This window comes from Cavia porcellus, unplaced genomic scaffold (assembly GCF_034190915.1).
Source record: "Cavia porcellus strain 051 isolate PalLab524CR breed Dunkin Hartley unplaced genomic scaffold, mCavPor4.1 scaffold_29, whole genome shotgun sequence".
In the NCBI taxonomy this organism is placed as follows: Eukaryota; Metazoa; Chordata; class Mammalia; order Rodentia; family Caviidae; genus Cavia; species Cavia porcellus.
This window is the reverse complement of record NW_026947512.1, coordinates 21,911,657-21,932,785: the sequence shown is the minus strand read 5'-3', so window position 1 is coordinate 21,932,785 and position 21,129 is coordinate 21,911,657. Positions and strand designations below refer to the sequence as shown.

The following is a 21,129-nucleotide window of genomic DNA, read 5'->3' as shown; positions in this document are numbered from 1 at the left end:
TGCAAAGAAGTGTTTTCTGTCATAATTTTGAGTTGCTACTTTTTTTTTCTTGAGACAGGGTCTCACCTGTAGTGAACGCATGATGATCTTCCTGCCTCAGCTTTTGAAATGCTGGAATTACAGGCATGCACCACCATACTCCATGCTAGGCTGTTGCTTTTTATTTTACTACTGATATTTTCAGATATTTCATTCCGTCAGTGTCTTTTTAAACTCCAACAGTAATTGTCTATCAACTACAGGTGTGTTTTCAGAACTGAAACTGATTACTTTCCTGGGTGGTTCTGAAAAACAGTTCCGGACCAGGGATTTGGCTCAGTGGCATAAGCACCTGCCTGACAAGTGTGAGGTCATGAGTTCAATCCGCGATACCAAAAAACAAACAAACAAAAGATCCTGAAACTGGTTCCTTTAAATGTCTCTTAGAAAAAGCACAAATTGTATTGAGTTTGGTGTAAAGGAATAAAGATATAAAATTAGCAACTATCTATAGTATGGAAGGGAAAATGAAAATGAAAGGGTAAAGGAGAGCGAAGGAGGAGGAAAGAACAAGGGAGAAAAGAGAAAATGAAAAGTCAGAAAGGGAGAGACAGACTCATGCTAAGCATACAGCTTCTTTTTGTCCACTAGAGGGAGGTATGTTAACTGATGAGACTAGAGACCAGAATGAAAGATTTTTATAAACTTTGTCTACAGGTGTTATTTTTAACGGTGAAGAAGTCTACTATAATTTATTTTTAAAGTGTAAATATGGAGAATTATTATTTTTAAACATTCTTCACTTTATAAAATGGCTTAGCATGTTTCAAAGTAAAAAAAATTGTAAATGGGATTATCAGGATTTACTGACTTGTGAGAATATTTTCTTTATAGTATTTACCATCCTGTTTGCTTAATAAATTGCTTATATACATTTACTATTGAAGAGTCCTTGTTGGGGGAAGATATTTTATGAAAAACTTACATGATATTATTATTATTATTATTTTCAGATACTAGGGATTAAACTCACAGCATTGAGCTTCATCCCCAGACTTTAAAAGTTTTTTTTTATTTTAGACAGGGTCTTATTAAGACATAAGTTGTTTAAAAATTAGAACTCTCCTGCCTTAGTCTCCCAGAGTTCTGGGATTACAGGTGTATACCATTGTAACCGGTACATGATTTTAATTTTGAAGACAACTTCAAACTATTATAGATAGAATGATGTTTTTGTGATATAATTTTTTGGCTGACTCAGTTAAATTAGATAATGATTACTACTTTTAGTAATTGCAGCTGAAAGATGATTTCTTTTCTTCTAGCAAGGTATGGACTTAAATTATCCAAGGAGCTTAACTATTTACACTTTTCTGTAATGTCTGTAAATGAGGTTTTAAACGCTTACCCCTACAGGAAAAAAAATGAAGAAGAAAACAAAGCAAATACAATAGGAAGTATTTTCTGCTTCCTAGAATTTCTTAGTATTGATACTGAATTCTTGTTGAAATTTAAACTCATGCTTCTGGGAAAGTTACTTGAATTTGACCAATTTTGGCTTATTCAACCCAAAGGAGATATTTCTTGTTGCTGAATGCAAAAAGAATACTGTACAGTACTGCCAAAAGAAACGTAATAACATTAGTCACTGAAATTTTTATCCTAGTTAAAAAAATCCTCATTAAAAGACAGTCATGTCAGTAAAATATGAAGTTTTATAAATATATATGTGTATCTATGAACATAATATTATGTGTATCTATGAACATAATGTTGCAAGAAGATTGCAAAGAGGGTTAAATTTACAGCTAAATATTCTTTCCTGTCTGATTCAATATCAATTTCTTTTTATACTTTAGGGAGAATTCGACTTGGGAGCTTGTTTACAATTTTGACTGTCAGGAAGAAGTTGAATTGGAGTAAGAAAAATTTTCATGTTGACAAGTTAGAATGAGTCACAAGTTCTATAGTAATTGCAAATACATAAATAAAGGAAAAATGTTATGTGAAGTATTATTATTTTATGCACAGTGTTACATAGTATACAAGATACTGAAAGAATTAATATTTATAAGGTATTCAAGATACCCAACTTAAAGCATATGATGGACAGGCATAGTATTATGAAATTGATATTTTGCATTTTCATTCATTTGTTGATTCATTTATTTCTCAGTATATGATTCTCAGTTCATTTCAGTGGAAACTGAGTAACAAGTAAATGTTCAGATGATAGAATAAAGTTTTGTTTTTCAATGCTTTATTTTTCCATCATTTTTGATGAAAAATTCAAACATGCATAAAAGATTAAAGAATCCAATATACATATATGTTTTCTTTCATTATGCATAGCACATTTAATTATATTTTATTCAGAGTTCAGGCCCTAAACGGCAATTATTAAGTCAATCAGACACATACAGGTTTTACAACTAAATTTAAGTATAAAAATATTCCATTTGTTTCCTTAGGAATTTAGGATGTTCCATAGTTATCTTTCTGTGACTTTGATTAAAAGATCATGGATAAAAACATCTGTGTCACAATGATTTAAGATCCATGAAAAGAGTAGAGGAAGAAGAGGGAGAAAGAAGGAAAATTCATATTTGTTGCTAGCCAGTATGTGCGAGGGAATGTACTAGGCATTCTTGCATTTATTATCACATTTGATCCACACGACTACCCTATGAGGTATTATTTTTATATTATGCAGAGGGAATAGGTCATTAGAAAGTAAAGTAATTTGTCTACAGACGTGAATTTGAGTTCAAAGCTTAAGCTTTTCCCATTACACTTGAATGCATCCTTTTGGAGATTTTTTTTTCTGGGCCTAGAGTAAAATAACGTTGAAAGTTATTTATATAAAACACGTAATATTATTTGTGTATGTATGCTTCTCCTATCTATATACATTCACATTTACTGCGATTAATACATATCAATATAACTCTAGATTTAAGAACCAGGATATGAGTTCAAGTCTATCACGTATTTTACGTCTAGTTCTCCTCACTAGAAAATAGGGAATCTTATTGCCCCTTCTTCAGTCTAAAAGTGTGATATGATAATTAGGGAGTCAAGATTAGTCTCATAACCACAGTAAACTACGCTTCCCGACATGCCCGAGCAAGACGCTGACGCCACTCTGAAAGACACTCAATTTCGGGGCAAAGGTGACACTGCTGAGTCCCAAGGCAAAGGAGCAAGCAGTCAGTCCTCGCCTCCTTTCTGATGCATTAAGGTATATGTAGTTCCCTCATGGCTCAGGCATACTCTCAAGGCGGGTGTCTTACTATAAGTCCCGTGATGACCTGCGGCCCGGGCAGCGCCTGCGTGTTGAAGCCAAAGGGGCGTGCGGGCGGTGCTAGTGGCGGGAAGAATAAAGATGGCGGTGCGGAGGTCTCCGCCTTCTGCTCCTGGTTGAACCTCTCTGAGAGAGGCGGCAGCAGTAGCCCAAGTCGCACCAGCAGTCTAGTAGTGCTAGTTTCGGCCGCAGCTGCAGGAAACTAGAACCATGGCAGAGCTGGAGCACCTGGGCGGGAAGCGGGCAGAGTCGGCGCGAATGCGGCGGGCTGAGCAGCTGCGGCGCTGGCGGGGCTCGCTGACAGAGCAGGAGTCCGCGGAGCGACTGGGCGCGGGGCGACAGACGCAGACGAGGCGCGGGAGCCCCAGGGTCCGCTTCGAGGACGGCGCTGTCTTTCTGGCTGCCTGTTCCAGCGGGGACACCGAAGAGGTAAAAAAACTTCTGGCCAGAGGGGCCGACATCAACACAGTCAACGTGGACGGCTTGACAGCTCTGCACCAGGTAATTCCCTGTTCGGTCTTACAGGCTTCCAGACTCCTACGGTTAAGTCCGTGACTTACGATCCTCCCAGCAGAGAGTGTTAGTCACCTCCGAGTCCTCTTGCATGGAGACAGCCCTTTCATTCTTAGACATCTTCCTCCACTAATCAAGTCTTTCCTGACTCCAGGGCCTTTACCTGAAAGAATAATGTCACCCAGATGCCTGGGCAGTGTTTGTATTTCCCTCCACCTACTTAAGTTGTCATGGTTACTGACGATTTGGTTCCTGTAGTTAGCCCTATAGATTAGTCATCTTTACTTCTGTCCCGTTTGTGTGTCCGCACATCATGCCACTCTACGCGTAGTATCATTTGCCTGATGGCCTTTGCGAAAATCAGGTTTCTGTTTATGTGTCCTCAATATCGAATGTCTTAGGTGATTTATAGAGTAAAGCTTTATTGATTGGATTGAGCGGATCTTCTGAAACTACTTTTGTTTTGCTGATTTGCAGTGCTTCAAAAACAGTTTGTATCGTCTTCAGGTTGTAGCTCCTTGACCTCTTTGTTGTGAGTGTCTTATTTTCTTCCCAGCAACCCTGCCTCCCTTAGGGTTTCCTATGAAGAACTAACTTACTGAAATAGCTTCTGTTTGATACCTGTGGAATAGCCTTTCTTTTTTTCCCCCTTATAGAAACCACAATATGTATAGCCTAGTATGTGGATTGTGGATGATTCAGTAATTGTGTTTGAAAATATCACCTTTATTTCTTTCACTTATGCAACTATAGTCTCTGTATCAACTGTCATAACTACCTCCATCCTTTTCTCCCCACTGAACTCCATCAATTGTTTTTCTTTTGATGTTCATGCAAACTGAATGTGTTCATATGAGAATCTACTTATAAATAATAATTCAACTTTGTGTAAAGTCGCTTCTAAAATATATTTAGCCAGTAGCTAAAAATGCTTACCATATTTGCATCTCTTCTTGTTTAGGTGAAAGAACTTTTCTTTTTGTCCGGTTTTTCCTTCTCAGACAATGCCTCACGGAAAGTAGCAACCAATATTTGTTTAGTGCTGTCATAAATAATTTTATGTTTACTACCTTATGTCTCAGTACTAATCATCTGAAATAGATGTGGCAGGTTATGTTTTTATTCCCACTTTACAATTGAGGACACTGAAGCTTAGAAAAATTGTTACATGTGCAAAGTTAAGAGAGAAGTTGCCTGGAAAGTATGTTTTTTTTTTTCAGATTTACATGAAGCATGCTATGTCCCATTGAATAGGGAACTGGCTATGAAATAAGACAGAGTCCAAGAGAACCACATTAAATTAAAAATAATTCTTTTATAGTGCTGAGTGCCACTATCCCAGTGCCACTAATGCCTCTTTTTTAAGTTTTAAAATTTATTTCACTAAAAAATTTTTTTGAGACAGGATCTTGCCAGGTTTTGCTGACTGTCCTCAGCAAATTTGTCCTCAAATTTGATATCCTCTTGTCTCAGCCTGCAGAGTACAGGCATGTACCACTGGGCCTGGCATGTTAAATTTTAATTAAAATTTAAATTTTTGTATGCTTTGCCAATCAAATTTTTATTGTTCAAAAGTATTTTTATTGTTCAAAAGGATAGAATGGAGATTGAGATTTCAATTCTGGAAATCATTTTATGGGTTCATAGAAGGTAGAGAAATATAATCCAGTTTTTTAGTCCGTGTAGCTTTATCCCAGAATTACTATTGTGTGAAAGCACTGTTTTCTTTCGTGTCACTCAGTGGCCTTGTTTCTTTTACAGTGATTCTGCTAGTTAGGTCTGCTTTATCCTATATATGTTTTAAAGATGGAAAAATGTCCTTTGAGCTCACTCATGATAGGTCTTCCTCTCTTTTAAGGCAACTGATTTTCTGAGCACTTCTCCTGAGATGACCGTCTTGGCACCTTTCTTCCTTCTTCATTACTGTCCCCAATTGTGATGTACACTTTTCACATTTAATATTCTCTTGAAATAGAATGAAAGGAAGGGGCTGACAGATGTGGATTTTTTTTAAAACAATCTACAAATACGATGGAGTCACTCCTTCACAGTAACACAGGTAGCAGTGAGTTGAATAGGTATACTCAGTGCTAGACAAATTTAGCCAAAGATTAAGTTGCTCAAAGATTGGAGGTCAAAACAACCTTCTGTTGAGAAGCACTCTCTTTGAATCAAGAAAAAGGGCTTTTATTGGCTTAAGAATTCTTCTACAAGTCAGTTTACAAAGAGTTACAATGTGTTTTTCTATGACCTGAAGAACTTTAAGTAGGTAAAGATTATTTTCAAAATGTGAGCCTAGTACTGCCGATAACTGAGTTGCCTGTGTTACTGATTTCGCCTTCTATGAGATGGAAAGTGAATAGTATAAATATCTGAATTATTTAGGTAAAATATTCATCTGTTATATAAGCATGATATGCATTATTTGAAGGATTGCTGGCTTTCTCTCCTTTGTTTTTATGGCCACTTGACCAACTGTGGATTATCATGTTGATATAGTGAAAGAAACACCCATGTGATATTGGGGGACAATTTTCTCCTTGGCCCACAAAGTCACAGTAGTCAATTTGCACTGTAGATCCTTGTGCTTAATGGTACATCTGACTTAGAGACTTTTCTTTCTTGGCAGCTTCTGCTGAGACTATGAGGTGCTTAAGTGACAGATAACAAGCTCCAGGAGGCCTATTAATAATACTTGAAAGAGACTGGGATAAGAACTCTCTGCAAAGTTAGACCAGTTCTCCTGAGAGCCTGAGGTAGACTAAATACATTTTGGTGAATAAATTAAGATTGGTATATATGTATTTGGTGACCTAGAGTTCTTTCTCAATGAAAAAAGGGATTAATCTGATTGTAAAACCCTGGAAAACATGTGTTTGCTCACAAAAAATTTCCACTTTATTTGTATGTATACATTATAAGGAAGGAGTGTGTATGTTAATAATTTGATGTGGCCTTTTAACATTTCTTTATTCAGTAAAGATTGCTTGTTATTCCTATTTCGGTATCTTTAGCATTATGGTCTTGGGTGATAGGCCCATATACAGGCTTTATTGAAATTATCTACCAAATTATTGGGTTAAGAGGCATGATTTTAGAGAATATATTAAAATGAATAACCACATATTCTTACACCGTATTATTATTTGGCACGTATTGCTGAGTTAGCTGTGGTGAGGGTGCTAATGTCAGATCCACCTCTTCTGCAGTCCAGGCCGATCATCTCTGTTTAGAGGGATACCAGGGAGATCAGAGTAACTGTGTACTTGGCTTAGTACAGTTGGCCTTGTAATGGTTTCAGGATCCAAGTTTGGTTGCTCAGGGTCACCTCAGACTGGAATTCAATGTGTAATACCATCGTAATTGTAGAGCTACCTAAGTTTGAACCTGCACCCTCAGGTTAAAATTATATGTATCTCTGGAAGATAGGTAGAGATAGGTGAGGAGGGCAGGTTAGGCAGAGCAATTTATATTCTTCTGTCTTTTTTTTTTTTTTTTTTAACTTTTTATTGGTACCGGGGATCGAACTCACGACCGCCTGCTTGCAAGGCAGTGCTTATGCCGCTGAGCTAAATCCCCAGCCCCCATTCTTCTGTCTTCTTATAGTCTCAGATGAGACAGAAGAAAACTAAGATGACATGTTTAATTCAATGTAAAATAGTTTGTTATATGTGCTAACTTATGTGGTAAAATAAAATTTCTATTCCTTTTGCTTTGATTCCAACTTCATTACTTACGCCTCTCATATTCTGTGAAGTAACTTTTACTTTACCCTAAGTATTGATTTATTCTATTTAGTGTCAGGATCCATGACAGTATAGCATTCAGAAAATCTTAATGGCTCCTTAGTTATTGTGCATCTAGAATATTTATCCACCCTGATTCTTCCTAGTAACTTACCTCTTCAAATTGATTAATAGGATGCATCAAACTGTCAGGCACCTGGCTCACTGCTGTGTGCATATTAATATCAATCACTTTCCATCCCATAGTAGACCTCAAAGCCAGTTTTAGACATTAGGTTTTTTGGAAAGTACAGATACAAGCAATTTTCGTTTGTTCCCTAGCGAAATTGTTCTTTCCTGTTCTTAAAGTCCTGTGAGTAGCTCTATACTGGCACTCAAACTTTTAGAATCTTTTCTTTAGAATATTTAAAAATAGGTAAGAGTGTCACTGTATTTAGAGTAAGCACAACTCCACTGAAGGTAAGGAGTTGGATGGGTCTTTTGATAAAATTATTTATATTTTGAGAAAAGAAGGAAAAAATGAAAACAAACCTTTTGTAAATGGGGAGGCAAAGAGGAGTTGAAGGGAGAGTAGGAAAATGGGAAAAAAAGAAGTGTCATGTACAGGTACAAATTCTCTATGATGAATTGTGATCATTATATATACCTAAAATATGCCAATAAAATCTGATTGGAAAAATTATTTCTTTTCATTTTTGAGCATTTAACATTATTGTCATTATTATTACTGTTGTTTTTGTGGTACTGGAGATTGAACTCAAGCCTTTGCACGAAACTACATCCCACCTCTTTTTTACTTTTTTTGAGACAGGGTCTCATTAAGTCTTAAATTGCCTAGGCTGGACTTGAACTTGTGATCCTCCTTCCTCAACTTTTTAAAATCCTAAGATTACAGGCATGTACTACCATACTTGGCTAAATATTTAAAATATGGTATGCTTTATATATGGTAAAATTAATTTTTATTATAGAGTTCCATGATTTTGACAATTACGTATATATAGGCCTGTAACCTCTACCACAAGTAAGATATATATATATTACCATTGTCCTCATGGTTTCTTTGCGTTTCTCTGCATAAGCCCCTTCTCTTACCCCAAGTCTCTGGCAGCCATTCATCAATCCTCTGTCCTTATAATCATAATGCCATGTAGATGGAATCACATAGTATGGAGCACTTTGAATCTGCCTGCTTTCACTTTCCATGTTGTATTGCAATTCGTCTGTTTGTTGCACGTATCTGTATTTTTTAGTCTTCATTATTAACTGATGTCATTTCATCATATGAATGTACCACAGTTTTATCCATTCATTGGTTGAGGACATTTGGATTTTTTCCACACTGCCTGGTGTATACAACTTTTGCTAATAATAAACTAAGTTTCCATAGCCATTTGTATACAAGTTTTTGTTTGTTTCTTTTTGGTTTTTGGAGTTAGGGTCTTATTATGTAGTTCAGGGTTGCCTTAAACTTTCAATCCTCCTGTCTCTGACTTCCATTATGTTGAGATTGTAGGTATGTGCTACACTGCCTGGCCATATACAAATTCTTGTGTGCATATTATAAAATTTCTTTTGGTAGCCCCTTACAAGTGAGATAACTGAGGCTTGTGGTAAGGAATATTTATGAGAAATTGTCAGTTTTCTAAAGTTGCTTTATCATTTTGCATTTCCAACAATAATATATGGCTCCTACTTGCTTTCCATACTGCGATAATTACCTTGGGCTACTGTACAAATGTACCATAACTTAAATGGCGTAACTAACATTCATTTCTTCCTTTCTTTTTTTGGTACCTGGAATCAAACTCATGACCTTATGCGTGCCAGGTAGTGCTTATGCTTCTGAGCTAAATCTCTGGACCCCAAACATCCATTTCTTTCAGTTCTGGAGGTTCAAAGTCTGAAATCAGGATACCAGAAGCATTCTTGATGAGGCTCTTCTTTCTAGTTTGCAGACAGCTGTCTCCTTGCTATTTCCTCACATGGTTGAGGTCAGAGAGGGTGAGATCACATTCTGTGTGTCTGTCTCTAGGACACAATTTCCATTTATGGGAGCTCTATCCTTATGACTTAATTACTTTCAAAGGCTCTACCTCCTAATGTCATCAAGTTATTTTGAATTTCACCTTGTGAATTAGAAGGAAACACATTCAGTCCACAAATTTCACTTATGAATTTGGAGACACATTCAATCCTCACCTCTTCTTTGCCTGATGTTGATACTGACTTAAAAAAAAAACACTTTAAGTTTTGCTTTTTTGAGACAGGGTCTGGCTATGTAGTTCAGGCAGGTCATGAACTAACTGTAGCCCAGGTTGACAGTCTTTTTGCCTCAACTTCCCAAGTGCTACGTATATGCATATCATCAGGCCTAGTTTTAAAAATCCACTTCAATAGTTTTTTTTTAGTATTTAATTATAGTAATAGTTTTTTTAAAAAATCACTTTAGTTATAATACTACTACTAATAGTAGTAGCAGCAGTAGTAATAGCCTAGTAATAACTTGGACGTATCTACTATAGGATTTACTCTGAGTTAGGATCTGTTCTAAATGCTTTAAAAATATCAACACACATATAATGCCCAAAACAATTCATGAGGTAGGTACTTTTATCGTTTCACTTCACAGGTGGAGAAACTGAGATGCTGCCCAAGGCTGCATATATAATAAGTGGCAGAGCTAGAATTTTGAGCCCAGAAGTCTGATTGTAAAGCCGATGCTTTTAATGTTATATTATATTTCCTCTCAACAGATTATATTGCCTTTCCTTGGAAACAAAAACAAAAACAAAAGAGAAATTGGAAGTACAAAGAAAAAATTTAGGAGGGACTAAAAATTCTGACTGGTTGTAGATAAATACCAGTTACATTTTAGCAGTCTTTTTAGGGACTTTTTTTCAAATACATATATCCTCATCTCTCTGTTTTTCTAGTGGTCGCTTATATATGTATTTGAATGTTTGTAAAGTTAGAGTCGACATTTTAAATTTTTTGTCACTTAATTTTTCCTGTAACCATTTTCCTTTATTATTAAATAGGCTTTGAGAGTAAACTGTTTTATATCTATATATTATGCCATCACTTATGTGCACTCTAAATTTTGTTAGGGACTTTATTTATTTTGGTACTGGGAATCGAACTCATGACCTCAATACTTGACAGCCAGGCACTTGTGCCACTGAGCTGTATCCCCAGCTCTATTAGGGACTTTTTATAACTAAAATGGCATGCTTAATGGTAGATTCTAACTCTATATATATTACACTTTCTGTCAAGGAATTCATAGTCTAGTAGGGCGCAGATACACTAAAAAAATCCAGTTACTTAAGAGTGCTGAAAGCTGGGATACACAGGTAAGCTATCACCCTGAGCGGAGGGACTAAGGCAGGCAGGCTCGGCCTGTGGAGCAATGTGGGCAGAGCAGTAGGACCGAATGTGGTGTGCAGCAAAGGCCACTGCGGCATCTTACTGGATGCATTTGGAAGGTTGGAGATGAGAGTAAGGGTGGCATCCTAGAGTGCTGTGTGCGCCAAACATCAGACCAGCATGACAGACAGGCTTCTTGGTAGGAAATGTTTGAGGGTTTAGGCGCGGACCACAACCAACCAAAGCAGGATTTTAGGACTGAAAGCTGCAGTTCAGTTTCAGAGTGAGTGTAGGGACAGAGGTGAAAGGACCAGGTGAAGGAATGAATGTGAGACAGAAAGTATGATAAACGTGTCGTAGTACTAGCCTGAGTCTGAAAGAAGTGTGGTACTCAAATAAAACCAGGATTTGGTCCTTTATGTGAACAGGGTCCTTTGAAGACACCCAAGTCTACCCAGTATCCCATATCCTATTGGCATCTGTAGGAATTCAGGTAAATTATATTCCTGTTTAAGCTCTAGTTTTCTCCTATTTAAGATGAGTATCTTGGATATTAATGTAGAGATAAGAGTTGAAACAATTTGTTTGGAGGAAAATGGGAGAAAACAAAAAGAGAAAAGCAGAAAACACAGTTCACTGATAGGCAAAACATGTAGAAATTCAGTAGGAGCTGATACTCCTCCAGTCCCAAGATGTGCCCGTCCTAACGTCCAGAACCTGTGAATATTTTACCTTCCATGGTAAAGGGTTCTGCAGATATGATTAAAATAAGGATTTTGAGAGATGGGCACTGTTCAAGTGAGGCCATGGAAGCACAGTGTTATTGAAGTGTTTCATGGGATGGATTATCTATAGAATGATGGGAAATTGAGGATGCCTGAAAAAAGCTGGTTTGATTTTAAGTACTTTCAGGGAAGATAAATTTTTTTGTCTTATTACGGTTAATGTAAGTAATGTTTCCATTGACTGCTAGAAGAAAATAAAGTAGATTGTTCATCAATATGATTATAATTAAATTAGGACTCAAAATATATGAAAAGACTCCTTGAACGCTGACTTCTAGCTAGTTGTAGTGATTTTATCATTTATGAGCTAAGGATATTAAACCTGACATTAGGAGTGGTGAGGTTAGAGCCCTGTTATGGATGGACTGATTGCTGGGTCAGATTATTGCCCTTCTCAGTGTATTTTGGCCACTGTCTGGCTCATTACTACTCTCTTGGGAGGTAACTTTGGGAAGTCATGTTAGGAAGCTAGCACATGTGAACAGTTTCCTCCCTCATTTACTTATTTAATGTCTACTCTGTGTCTAATGCCCTGCTTCTTGTTACTTTTTATTTAGCAGTGGATACATTTTAGGAACTAAACTGAATTTTGGGTATGGCCTCCAGAAAAACTGGTTCCAGTTATCACCTGTAATAAGAAATTGGCTACATAGTGATGTTTTATTTCCACACTCTGGTTTTTGGGAGGTGCACGGGGAATATTTTGTTCATTAGTATTTGTGACTGTCTTTATGATTATGGATGTAGTGAACTTTATCATATGTTTCTACTTAAAGATGGTAAAAGTTTGGCATTAGATTTTTAGTAAATTTTTAGTGACTTGACATAACAATAAATCCAGACCTGGAATTTTATATTGGACAAAGACTTAAAACCTCACTGGGGGTTGCTAATTCACAACTTTATTACTTTTGTTACATTGGTTTTTTTTTTTTTTTTTTTTTTGAGACCAAGTCTAGCTTTGCAGTTCACCCTGGCCTTGAACTCACTGTAGCCCAGGCTGACTTGGAACTCAGCGCTAAAGTGTAATTTAAAAAATTCTTTCTTTCTTTCTTTCTTTTTTTTTTTGACTCATAATTGAGGCTGTAGCCCAGGCTGGCTTTAAACTCATAGTGATCGTCTTGCCTCAGCCTTCTGAGTGCTGGGATTACAGGCATGCACCAATATCCCTGGTTCCAAAATATAGTTTCTCAAATCTTAGGTTGTAGTGAGTGTGAATAAATTTGAAGAACTTGTAACTTTATCGGGCATGTAGATTTTATATTTTTATAATTCATTTGGGAAACTGAAGCTTTAGTTCTCAATATTAAAAATTGACATGAATAATGAAGTACTGTACTTGATTATAGTTATGAGGTGCATTTATGCAACAGGTTAGAAGTAAAGCTGGGCAAAGCTGAGACAGGAGGATTGTTGCTAGTTTGAGGTTAGTGTGGGCTACACAGCAAGACCCTGTCTCAAAACAAAACAAAACATAATGAAAAACCCAAATGAAGAAACAAAAGAAGACTTAGAAATGATTTTGTGTATTGTCTATACAAATCTTATATCTGTTAGAATGCTAATTTAGTGTAAATTTGGAAAAATATAATATAAGGCCATACTCTATTATCTGACATGAACATATTACATTTTACATATTAATTTTTACATGTTACTTTTTATTTTTTAAAGAGCTTTTTATCATTTTATCTTTTTTTTTTGTTTGTACTGGGAATCAAAGTCACATTCTTGCACTTTCCAGGCAGGCATTTGTGCCTCTGAGCTATATCCTTGGCCCCTTAGAGAGCTTTTTATTATGGAATATTTCAAAAATACAAAAACAAAAATAGAATGGTCTAGTGAATTTTTGATATTGTCAACTCATTGCCAGTCTTATTTCATTTAGAGGTCTTTTAATCGCATCCCCAGCATTTGGTATTATTTTATAGACAGTCTCAGATATAATGTGATTTCATTTATAAAAATTTCAGTATGTATCTCTAAAGGATTTAATAAAAACAGTTATATTTTTCAATAGCATTCCTAAATATTGAACTCTTTTTTTTTTTTTTTTTTTTTTTTTTGGTACTGGGGATCGAATATTGAACTCTTTAAAATCATAAGATATTTAGAAGTATTTAAATTTCTCTGATCATAGATTTTTTGTTAACAAAGTTGGTTTGTTCACATCATGATTCAAAATAGGTTTGCATAGGTTGGTGTGTGTCTTTAGACTCTCTTAATCAGTGATATCCTCATTTTTTTCTTTGTATTTTACTTGTTGAGAAAATGGGTTGTTTGTTCTCTAGAATTGCTTATAGCCTGGATTTCACATGTCCCATTGTACCCTATATTTTCTGTAACTGGAAGTTATATCTCTAGATTCAAGTGTTAGGGGGTTTTTTTTTGGCAAGATAACAGCACATGTAGGTGGAATATACTTCCATCAGGAGACATGATGTCGAGTTTTCTCTCTATTTAATTTTGAAACTGCAAGCCAGTCTTGACCAGTTAAATTCTTTTAATTAATCACATGTCCTTGTGTTGATCTTCTAATTAGGATACCAGTGTTAGGTCAAAAATATAAATTGTGGAAATATGAATACAATGGTTACTATAGTGTACTGCAAGACTTGACACGATGTCAAGTATTTAGAGTAATTCTCTCTTCATGTAAATCCTGGGCAGTGATGATGCCAGTGGTAGTAAAGGCTGGCCTTGAGCTTGCTGTGTAGCCCAGGCTAGCTTGATTTTCCTGCCTCAGCCTCTCACCTCTTGCATCAGCTTTCCAGTGCTGGATTACAGGTGTGTGCTTCATTCATGCTTCTTTTTTTTTTTTTTTTTTTTTTTTTTCGTCTTTTTGAGACAGGATTGCACTATACAGGTCAGGCTGGCCTTGAGCTCACTTTGTAGCTCAGGCTACTCTCGAATTTGCAACGATCCTCCTGCCTCAGCCTCCCGAGTGCTGGGATTACAGGTGTGCACCACTACAGCCAGCAAACCATTCATTCTTACAGAAGTTACTCAAAGAGTATTTTGAAACATCATTCAAAATTCCAGTTCAGTAATGTGACTTCTTGACTATACAACAGCCTTGAACTGAAAAAAACGTCAAAGGAAAAGCTCCAAGGCAAACTAAGGAAGAATCAGAGTAATCTGTATGTATGAGAAGAGAGAGCCTTACCTGCCTGATGCGGAAGAATGTCCACTCTGCATGTCAGCTTTAGGCTGCAACTGTGGGAAGATGATGGGGTTGTCTTAGAACCGACATTTGGAACCTTCCTGTGGAGATTAGATTGGTTAACTGAATATGAATTATACAGTAGGACATATGGTTTTACATGTCTTCTTTATATGTGAGCATTTTATGGGAGGCAGGTGTACTTTTTTTTTTTTTTCAGCTTTCTGGCAACATTTTTGGCCAAATTTCTTTTTTTTAGCATTTATTTATTTATTTAGTTTTTTGGGGTAGGATGTTTCAGTGTATTCCTGGTGGCCTTGAACTTACTATATAGCCTAGGCTAGCCTCAAACTTGCGGTGATTCTCCTGCCTCAGCCTGGGATTACAAGCATGCATTACCATACTTTTCTTAGTTATTTTTATTTTTGCATTGTTAGCCTGGGTATGAATTTTACTTTAAAGTACCCAGATTGTGTTTGGATTCTGTGGATGTAGCTTTACTGTTTTATAAATATGTCTCATACTGATTTTCTTCCCCGTGTTTAAATTATTTGCCCTTGACAGTAAAGAACATGAAAAATGAGGTCAAAAGAATGACTCACTTCATTATAAATCACTAGGGATGGTGAAAAGTGATTTTGAAAGATGACTGAGCTGTAGTCCATCTGTTGAGAATCATTTTACCTGCTGGAGAGTTTCTTGTAGCACTGGACCTCAGCGAAGTGCCTGCCCATTCATGCTCAACAGTTGCCGTATTAGGCTAATATCACTGCAGTCTTACTGCTACAGCTGTGTTTAATAGACTTTTAAAGAGGGCAACATGTGAATGATTGGCACTGGTTTTCAGGTAAAAGTGGAGGCTGCCTGGCTTCAGCTCTGTGTGGATCACCAAGGTTCAAGGTTTTGTTTTGTTTTGTGTTTTGAGATGGAACCTAATCTGATCTCAAATTCTTGGGCTCAAATACTTCCTGAAGTTCAGCTTTATGAGTAAAAATATCATTAATTTAAAAATTTTATTTATTTATTTATTTTTGTCTTTTCAAAACAGGGTTTGCTATGCAGTTCAGGCTGGCCTCAAACTGGCAACAATCTTCCTACATCAGCCTCCTGAGTGCTGGGATTACAGGCATGTGCCACCATGCCTGGCAGGAACTACTTTATTATTATTTTTTTTTAATTTAAAGAGAAAAAAGAAAGGAAATAAAAAAACAAAGCAGTAAAAGGGTACAAGTAATACAGAATTTCAAGAAAAAAATATACAGTAAGAAATCACTGGTTAATAGGTTACATATTGTCTTCTTAGAAACGGTTGTCCAAATTATAAAATTAAAGCATATAAAGTGGACATTCATGCAGTGAGATTGAAGATAGTTCCGTTCAATAATCCAACAAAAGCTCAATAATATGGTTTTCTATCCTACACACTCAAACATACATGCAGTTATATCCCTTAGTCCACCTTCCGTTCCTCTCTTTTTTTACAATAACAATTACACTTTTTGGGTTTTATTACTCCCACAGTTCTTATTACTTTTTTTTTGCAGAGAATAAAACCAAACGTGACTAAGCAAAACAGAGTCAGTTAGAACAGAAGAATGGGCATAGTACATGATGCAAAAATAGAATACCAAATGATCAAAAGTGGTTACCATTGTGCCTCTTGCTATTTTTAAAATGAGTTGCCTATATCATCAGGTATAATAGAATTGATCAAAACAGTACAGAACAAGACCAATAAAACCTACACTGGAGACCTTACAGGACTTCAAAAGAAGATAATAGTCAAACCATAATGGGCATCATAGTATATCTTATTGCCTTCAAAGTGGTTGCCTATACCCTCAAACTTGATACTATCAAACAAAATAGAATATAGTAAAGTCAGGCAGAAAAGATGGAGAGAGCAATACTGGGGTTCAAATCAGGTTAATAGGAAAACAAAAAAGTTACTATAATATATCCTGCTATTTTTTAATTTAGTTTTCCCTTAATTGAAAAATAATGAGAAAAAATAGATTAATTTAAAAAAGGGGGGAGATTGAGATAAAAGAGGACATTGTAACAGAACAACACAGATCAGAACCGAACAATTTAAGCATCATTGTATATGGTGACTACTATTATGTTAGATTATCTGGTGGTGAAACACAAGAACTCCTACTTTAAAGATACAATCTCATGCCTCTGTTTAGTGTTGATTTCATTTTTTATTATTCCATTCATAGTAAAAGAAAAGGTGTTGATCATTATTTGTGTATTTCTTTTCTATGAGATAATGAAGTCTTTGTCCTTAGCCTTCTCTAGGATAAATTTGTCCATCCTTTAATTAAAGATCAATTGCAGCTCATTAATCATTTTACTGTCTTGTGGATTTCTAAGCTCTGGAGCTCCTTTTGAGGCCCATTGACTTGCTGAAAGGAGACAGCAATGCCTTCAGCTTTGTGAACCATCTGCAGGACAAGATAGGACTATGTCCTTGAATGGATGTACAAGGTTCAGACCATCCATATGCATTTGTCTTTTTAGAAGATCCAGGACATTACAGCAAAAAAGAACATTAGAAGATAACTTCTGATCCATCTCTGTCATTTTACCAATGAGAACTCTGAGACCTAAATAGAAGTTAAAGGAATACTGTAAAATGTAGTGAAATGTTCTGCTCATAAAACAAATATTAGATTTATGTTGGATATTCTTTTCTGTGAAAATGTAGTTATTTGCAAATCACTTTGAGAAAAACAGAATATTCTTTAAATTTTTTGGAAGTCCTTTTGAAGAAAGATGATAGATAATACGTTAACAGTGATAGCTGGCTTTCAAAATTTCAGTATAATAAAAACACCATAAGATAATTATTCACATTCAAAGGGAATTATTCTCTTTAATAATTTTTTCACATTTGATTTATTTGTCTCTATATCTACTTCAATGGAATGTAATAACATTAAAATAAAGTTATTTAAAAGAGAATATTATTAGTACGAATACCACCCACTTACTGTATTTATTTTTATTTGTACTTTCCCAGGCCATCTTAGGGTTATTGTTTGGTTTGGTTTTGAGAGAGGGTTTCACTATATAGTTCAGGTTGGTCTTGGACTTCTTTGTAGCCCAGGATGGCCACAAACTCATGGGAATCCTCCTGCCTCATCCTCCTGAGTGCTGGGATTACAGGTGTATGCCACCACATTTGGCTGCCACCTTAGGTTTTACAAGTATTTTAACACACCTGGACTTAGGGATAACTATAATAAGCCCTGGGCACAGCATGTTTTAACATAGTTTGACTTATGGTGTGTGATAACTACAGTAAGAACCAGTCACTGAATATTGTGAACTAAGCATTGCACTACACATTTGGCTTTTTCAAAATTATCTTTACATCAACAGCTCTACCAAATAGGTAGTGATTTAATGATGAAAAAGTAATTTAATGATGAAAGAGAAGAATCAGGGAAGTAAGGTGCCCTAATTGAGTATGCTCAGGTCATGCTGGTATTTGTATTCAGGTCTGCCTGACTCAGAAGCTTCATCTTCTACCTAGATTATGCTGATTTTCTGAAATTCTGGTTTACCTCTCTGTTTAGACATTTGGTTAATATTTATTTCAGCAAACTTTTTTTTGTGTGTGCATATGCATCGTTGCCAGTTGAACCCAGGGTCTTAGCTACACCCCCAACTTTAGACAATCTGTGTATTTTTTAAAGTCCTCTTAGATACATTGTTTTATAGAGGTAGGATTTTTTTTAGCATTCTATATGCTCCTGTAAAAATATTATTAGAATTCTGCCAAATAATGGCTAAAGTATTGCTTTCGTATTTCATTTTATGTCATGGTATACACATGGTATTTATATAACACCACTGGTAAACTGGAGGAGATTTGGAAGTTTGGTATACCATTTAATTGTATTTAATATAGTTCTATAAAACCTACTAAAATCAGATACTAAACGGTAAACTAAAAATCTATGAGCAATGAATAAGCAGACTGAGAAGTAACAATTAAGAACAATCAAGAATCAATTATGACTGAAGAAGAAGAGACACTAAGAAACCCAATGCTAATTCTTAGCATTATGATATAAAATCTAGCAATACTATTATTCACTGTTCAGAGTGATATTAGTCTAGTCTCTTTGTTCAATTTCAGCATACGTAAAGATAAAGACAACTACTTCGAAGAGAATGAGAGACATTATGGTAGTCATTATTGACTTCCCCAAAATCAGATCTTGAAGAACTAAAAAGCCTTCATCATCCTGTAATGATTTGATTAGTTCTATAATGTTCAGTATATATTCAGTGTGTGTGAAGATGGGGACAACTATTTGGAAGAAAACTAGAGACAATAAGATAGTGAAGAGCTCCAGTGGACTTGCTTTGAAATCTGTGTTTCTTTAAATTGTTTCCATATGAACTGTTTTGTTCTGTTTTGACATGTTTAATCTTACCCTCTTTAAAATAAAAAACAAATGTGTAGGACTGATAACCATATTACTAAGTTTTTGTTGGATCATTGAGCAGAATTGTTTGCAGTGTCATTATTTGAATATCGCTTTGTATGCCTTAATTTTGTAACTTGAACAACTATTCCTAAGATGACAATTTGTAACTTATCAACTAGTGATTTCTTACTGTTTATTTTTTTGAAATTCTGTATTATTTCTACCTTTTTTTCTGTTTCTTTTCTCTTGTCACTGGAGAAGCTCAGGACCTTGTTGGTGAGAGTGGCTGTGGTTCACTTTGGGGGAGCTCTGGTCCCTACATCAAGCATTGCTTCCTGGCTCTGGAGGGGAAGACATGTGCCATTTAATCTCCAGGACAAACTTTCACGTTGGCTTCCTAACATGTTCTCGACTGTTCTTATCATCGGAGGAGCTGGGGACCGACCTCCGTGTCGCTGAGAATGGCTGTGGTGCTTCTCAGGACAGCCCTCATCTTTATTTTGAGCGTGACTTCTCAGGTCCAGTGTAGAACCCTCAACCTACCAGCACAGCTCCTTCACCCCGCTGGCATAGACTTTCTAGCTTCCACTGCTGACCTTTGGGCCTTCCCAATGCAGATCCGTAAAACTAACTGGCGTGAGTCCTTCTTATGGGCTGTAGACCTCCAGTTGTACTCGTGGGAGGCATTTTCATGGGCTCTAGGTCTTCATCTGGACTCATGCAGGACATTGCTGTGGGCTCCGGGCCCTTGACTGGATATTCTGGGTCTTTAGTGTTGTGGACAGATTTCCTGCACAATCTTGTATTTAACTCTGGGTGACTATCATAAAATAATACTATAAATTGCTGTGTCCTGATTAGAATTGTTCTCACAACCTCTTACTACAACATGACCTTTGAAGGTTTTATCCACACACCTTCCCTTCTCCCTGAGGCAACCATTGTTTTGATTTCTGTCTTAGAATTAGCTTTGGCTGTTCATAAGTAGATATTAGGCTGTTCATAATTTCTAATATTTGGTTTTGTGTTGATTACTTTTCTCTCATTGTGGAGACAAAATACCCAACACTCAAAATTAAGGAAGGAAAGGTTTATCTAGCTCACAGTTTGTGGAGGTTTCAGTCTCAAACTAGAAGCTTGCCTCCATAATTGAATGAGGTTTTGCAGAGGACATCCAGACAAAAACCATAACAGGTTTCTTTAGCTGGATCTAGTATTTTTGAAGTTAATTCAATTATTATGTATCTGTAATTCTTTCCTTTCTATGGCTGAATGGAATTCCAATTTGTGAGTATGCTGCAATTCTGTTGTTCATTTAATATTTTTTTTTTTGTTTTGTTTTTTGTCTTTTTCGTTTTTATCGGTACCAGGGATCGAACTCATGACCGCCTGCTTGCAAGGCAGGTGCTTATGCCACTGAGCTAAATCCCCAGCCCCTGTTCATTTAATATTTGAGTTCTTCCTGTTTTCTTTTTTATTTGCTATTATGAATAAAGATGCTATGACTAATGTTCTATGTGTCTGTTTGTAGACATATTTTGGGTAAATACCTAGCAGTGAAGTTGCTGGATTGTAGAGCACGTAGATTTTAACTATTTGGAACTTCCATTTTTCCAGTGTGGTTGTAACAGTTTACACTAACAGTGACGAGACGAGACTTGTATTTGCTGCACATCCTTCTTTTTTTTTTGTCTTTTTCTTTTTTATCGGTACCAGGGATTGAACTCACGACTGCCTGCTTGCAAGGCAGGCACTTATGCTGCTGAGCTAAATCCCTAGCCCCTGCACATCCTTCTTGATGTGTAATAGTATCAGTCTCTCT

At 36.2% G+C, this 21,129-nt stretch overlaps 1 protein-coding gene across 11 annotated transcripts in view; it reads left to right on the top strand.

Moving 5' to 3' along the window:
• The first annotated feature begins 3,334 nt into the window (after positions 1-3,334).
• Positions 3,335-21,129, top strand: part of Ppp1r12b (protein phosphatase 1 regulatory subunit 12B) — a 235,775-nt gene continuing 217,980 nt past the window's right edge. For 5 of the 11 annotated variants that reach the window (XM_003474831.4, XM_003474830.5, XM_063240120.1 and 2 more), the window contains exon 1: positions 3,338-3,784. In XM_003474831.4, the coding sequence (XP_003474879.1) occupies positions 3,494-3,784 (291 nt within the window). In that variant the 5' untranslated portion in view covers positions 3,338-3,493. Of the gene's footprint in view, positions 3,785-21,129 lie in introns of all 11 variants that reach the window. The other 6 variants (XM_063240119.1, XM_023567137.2, XM_023567136.2 and 3 more) reach the window with 3 other exon arrangements.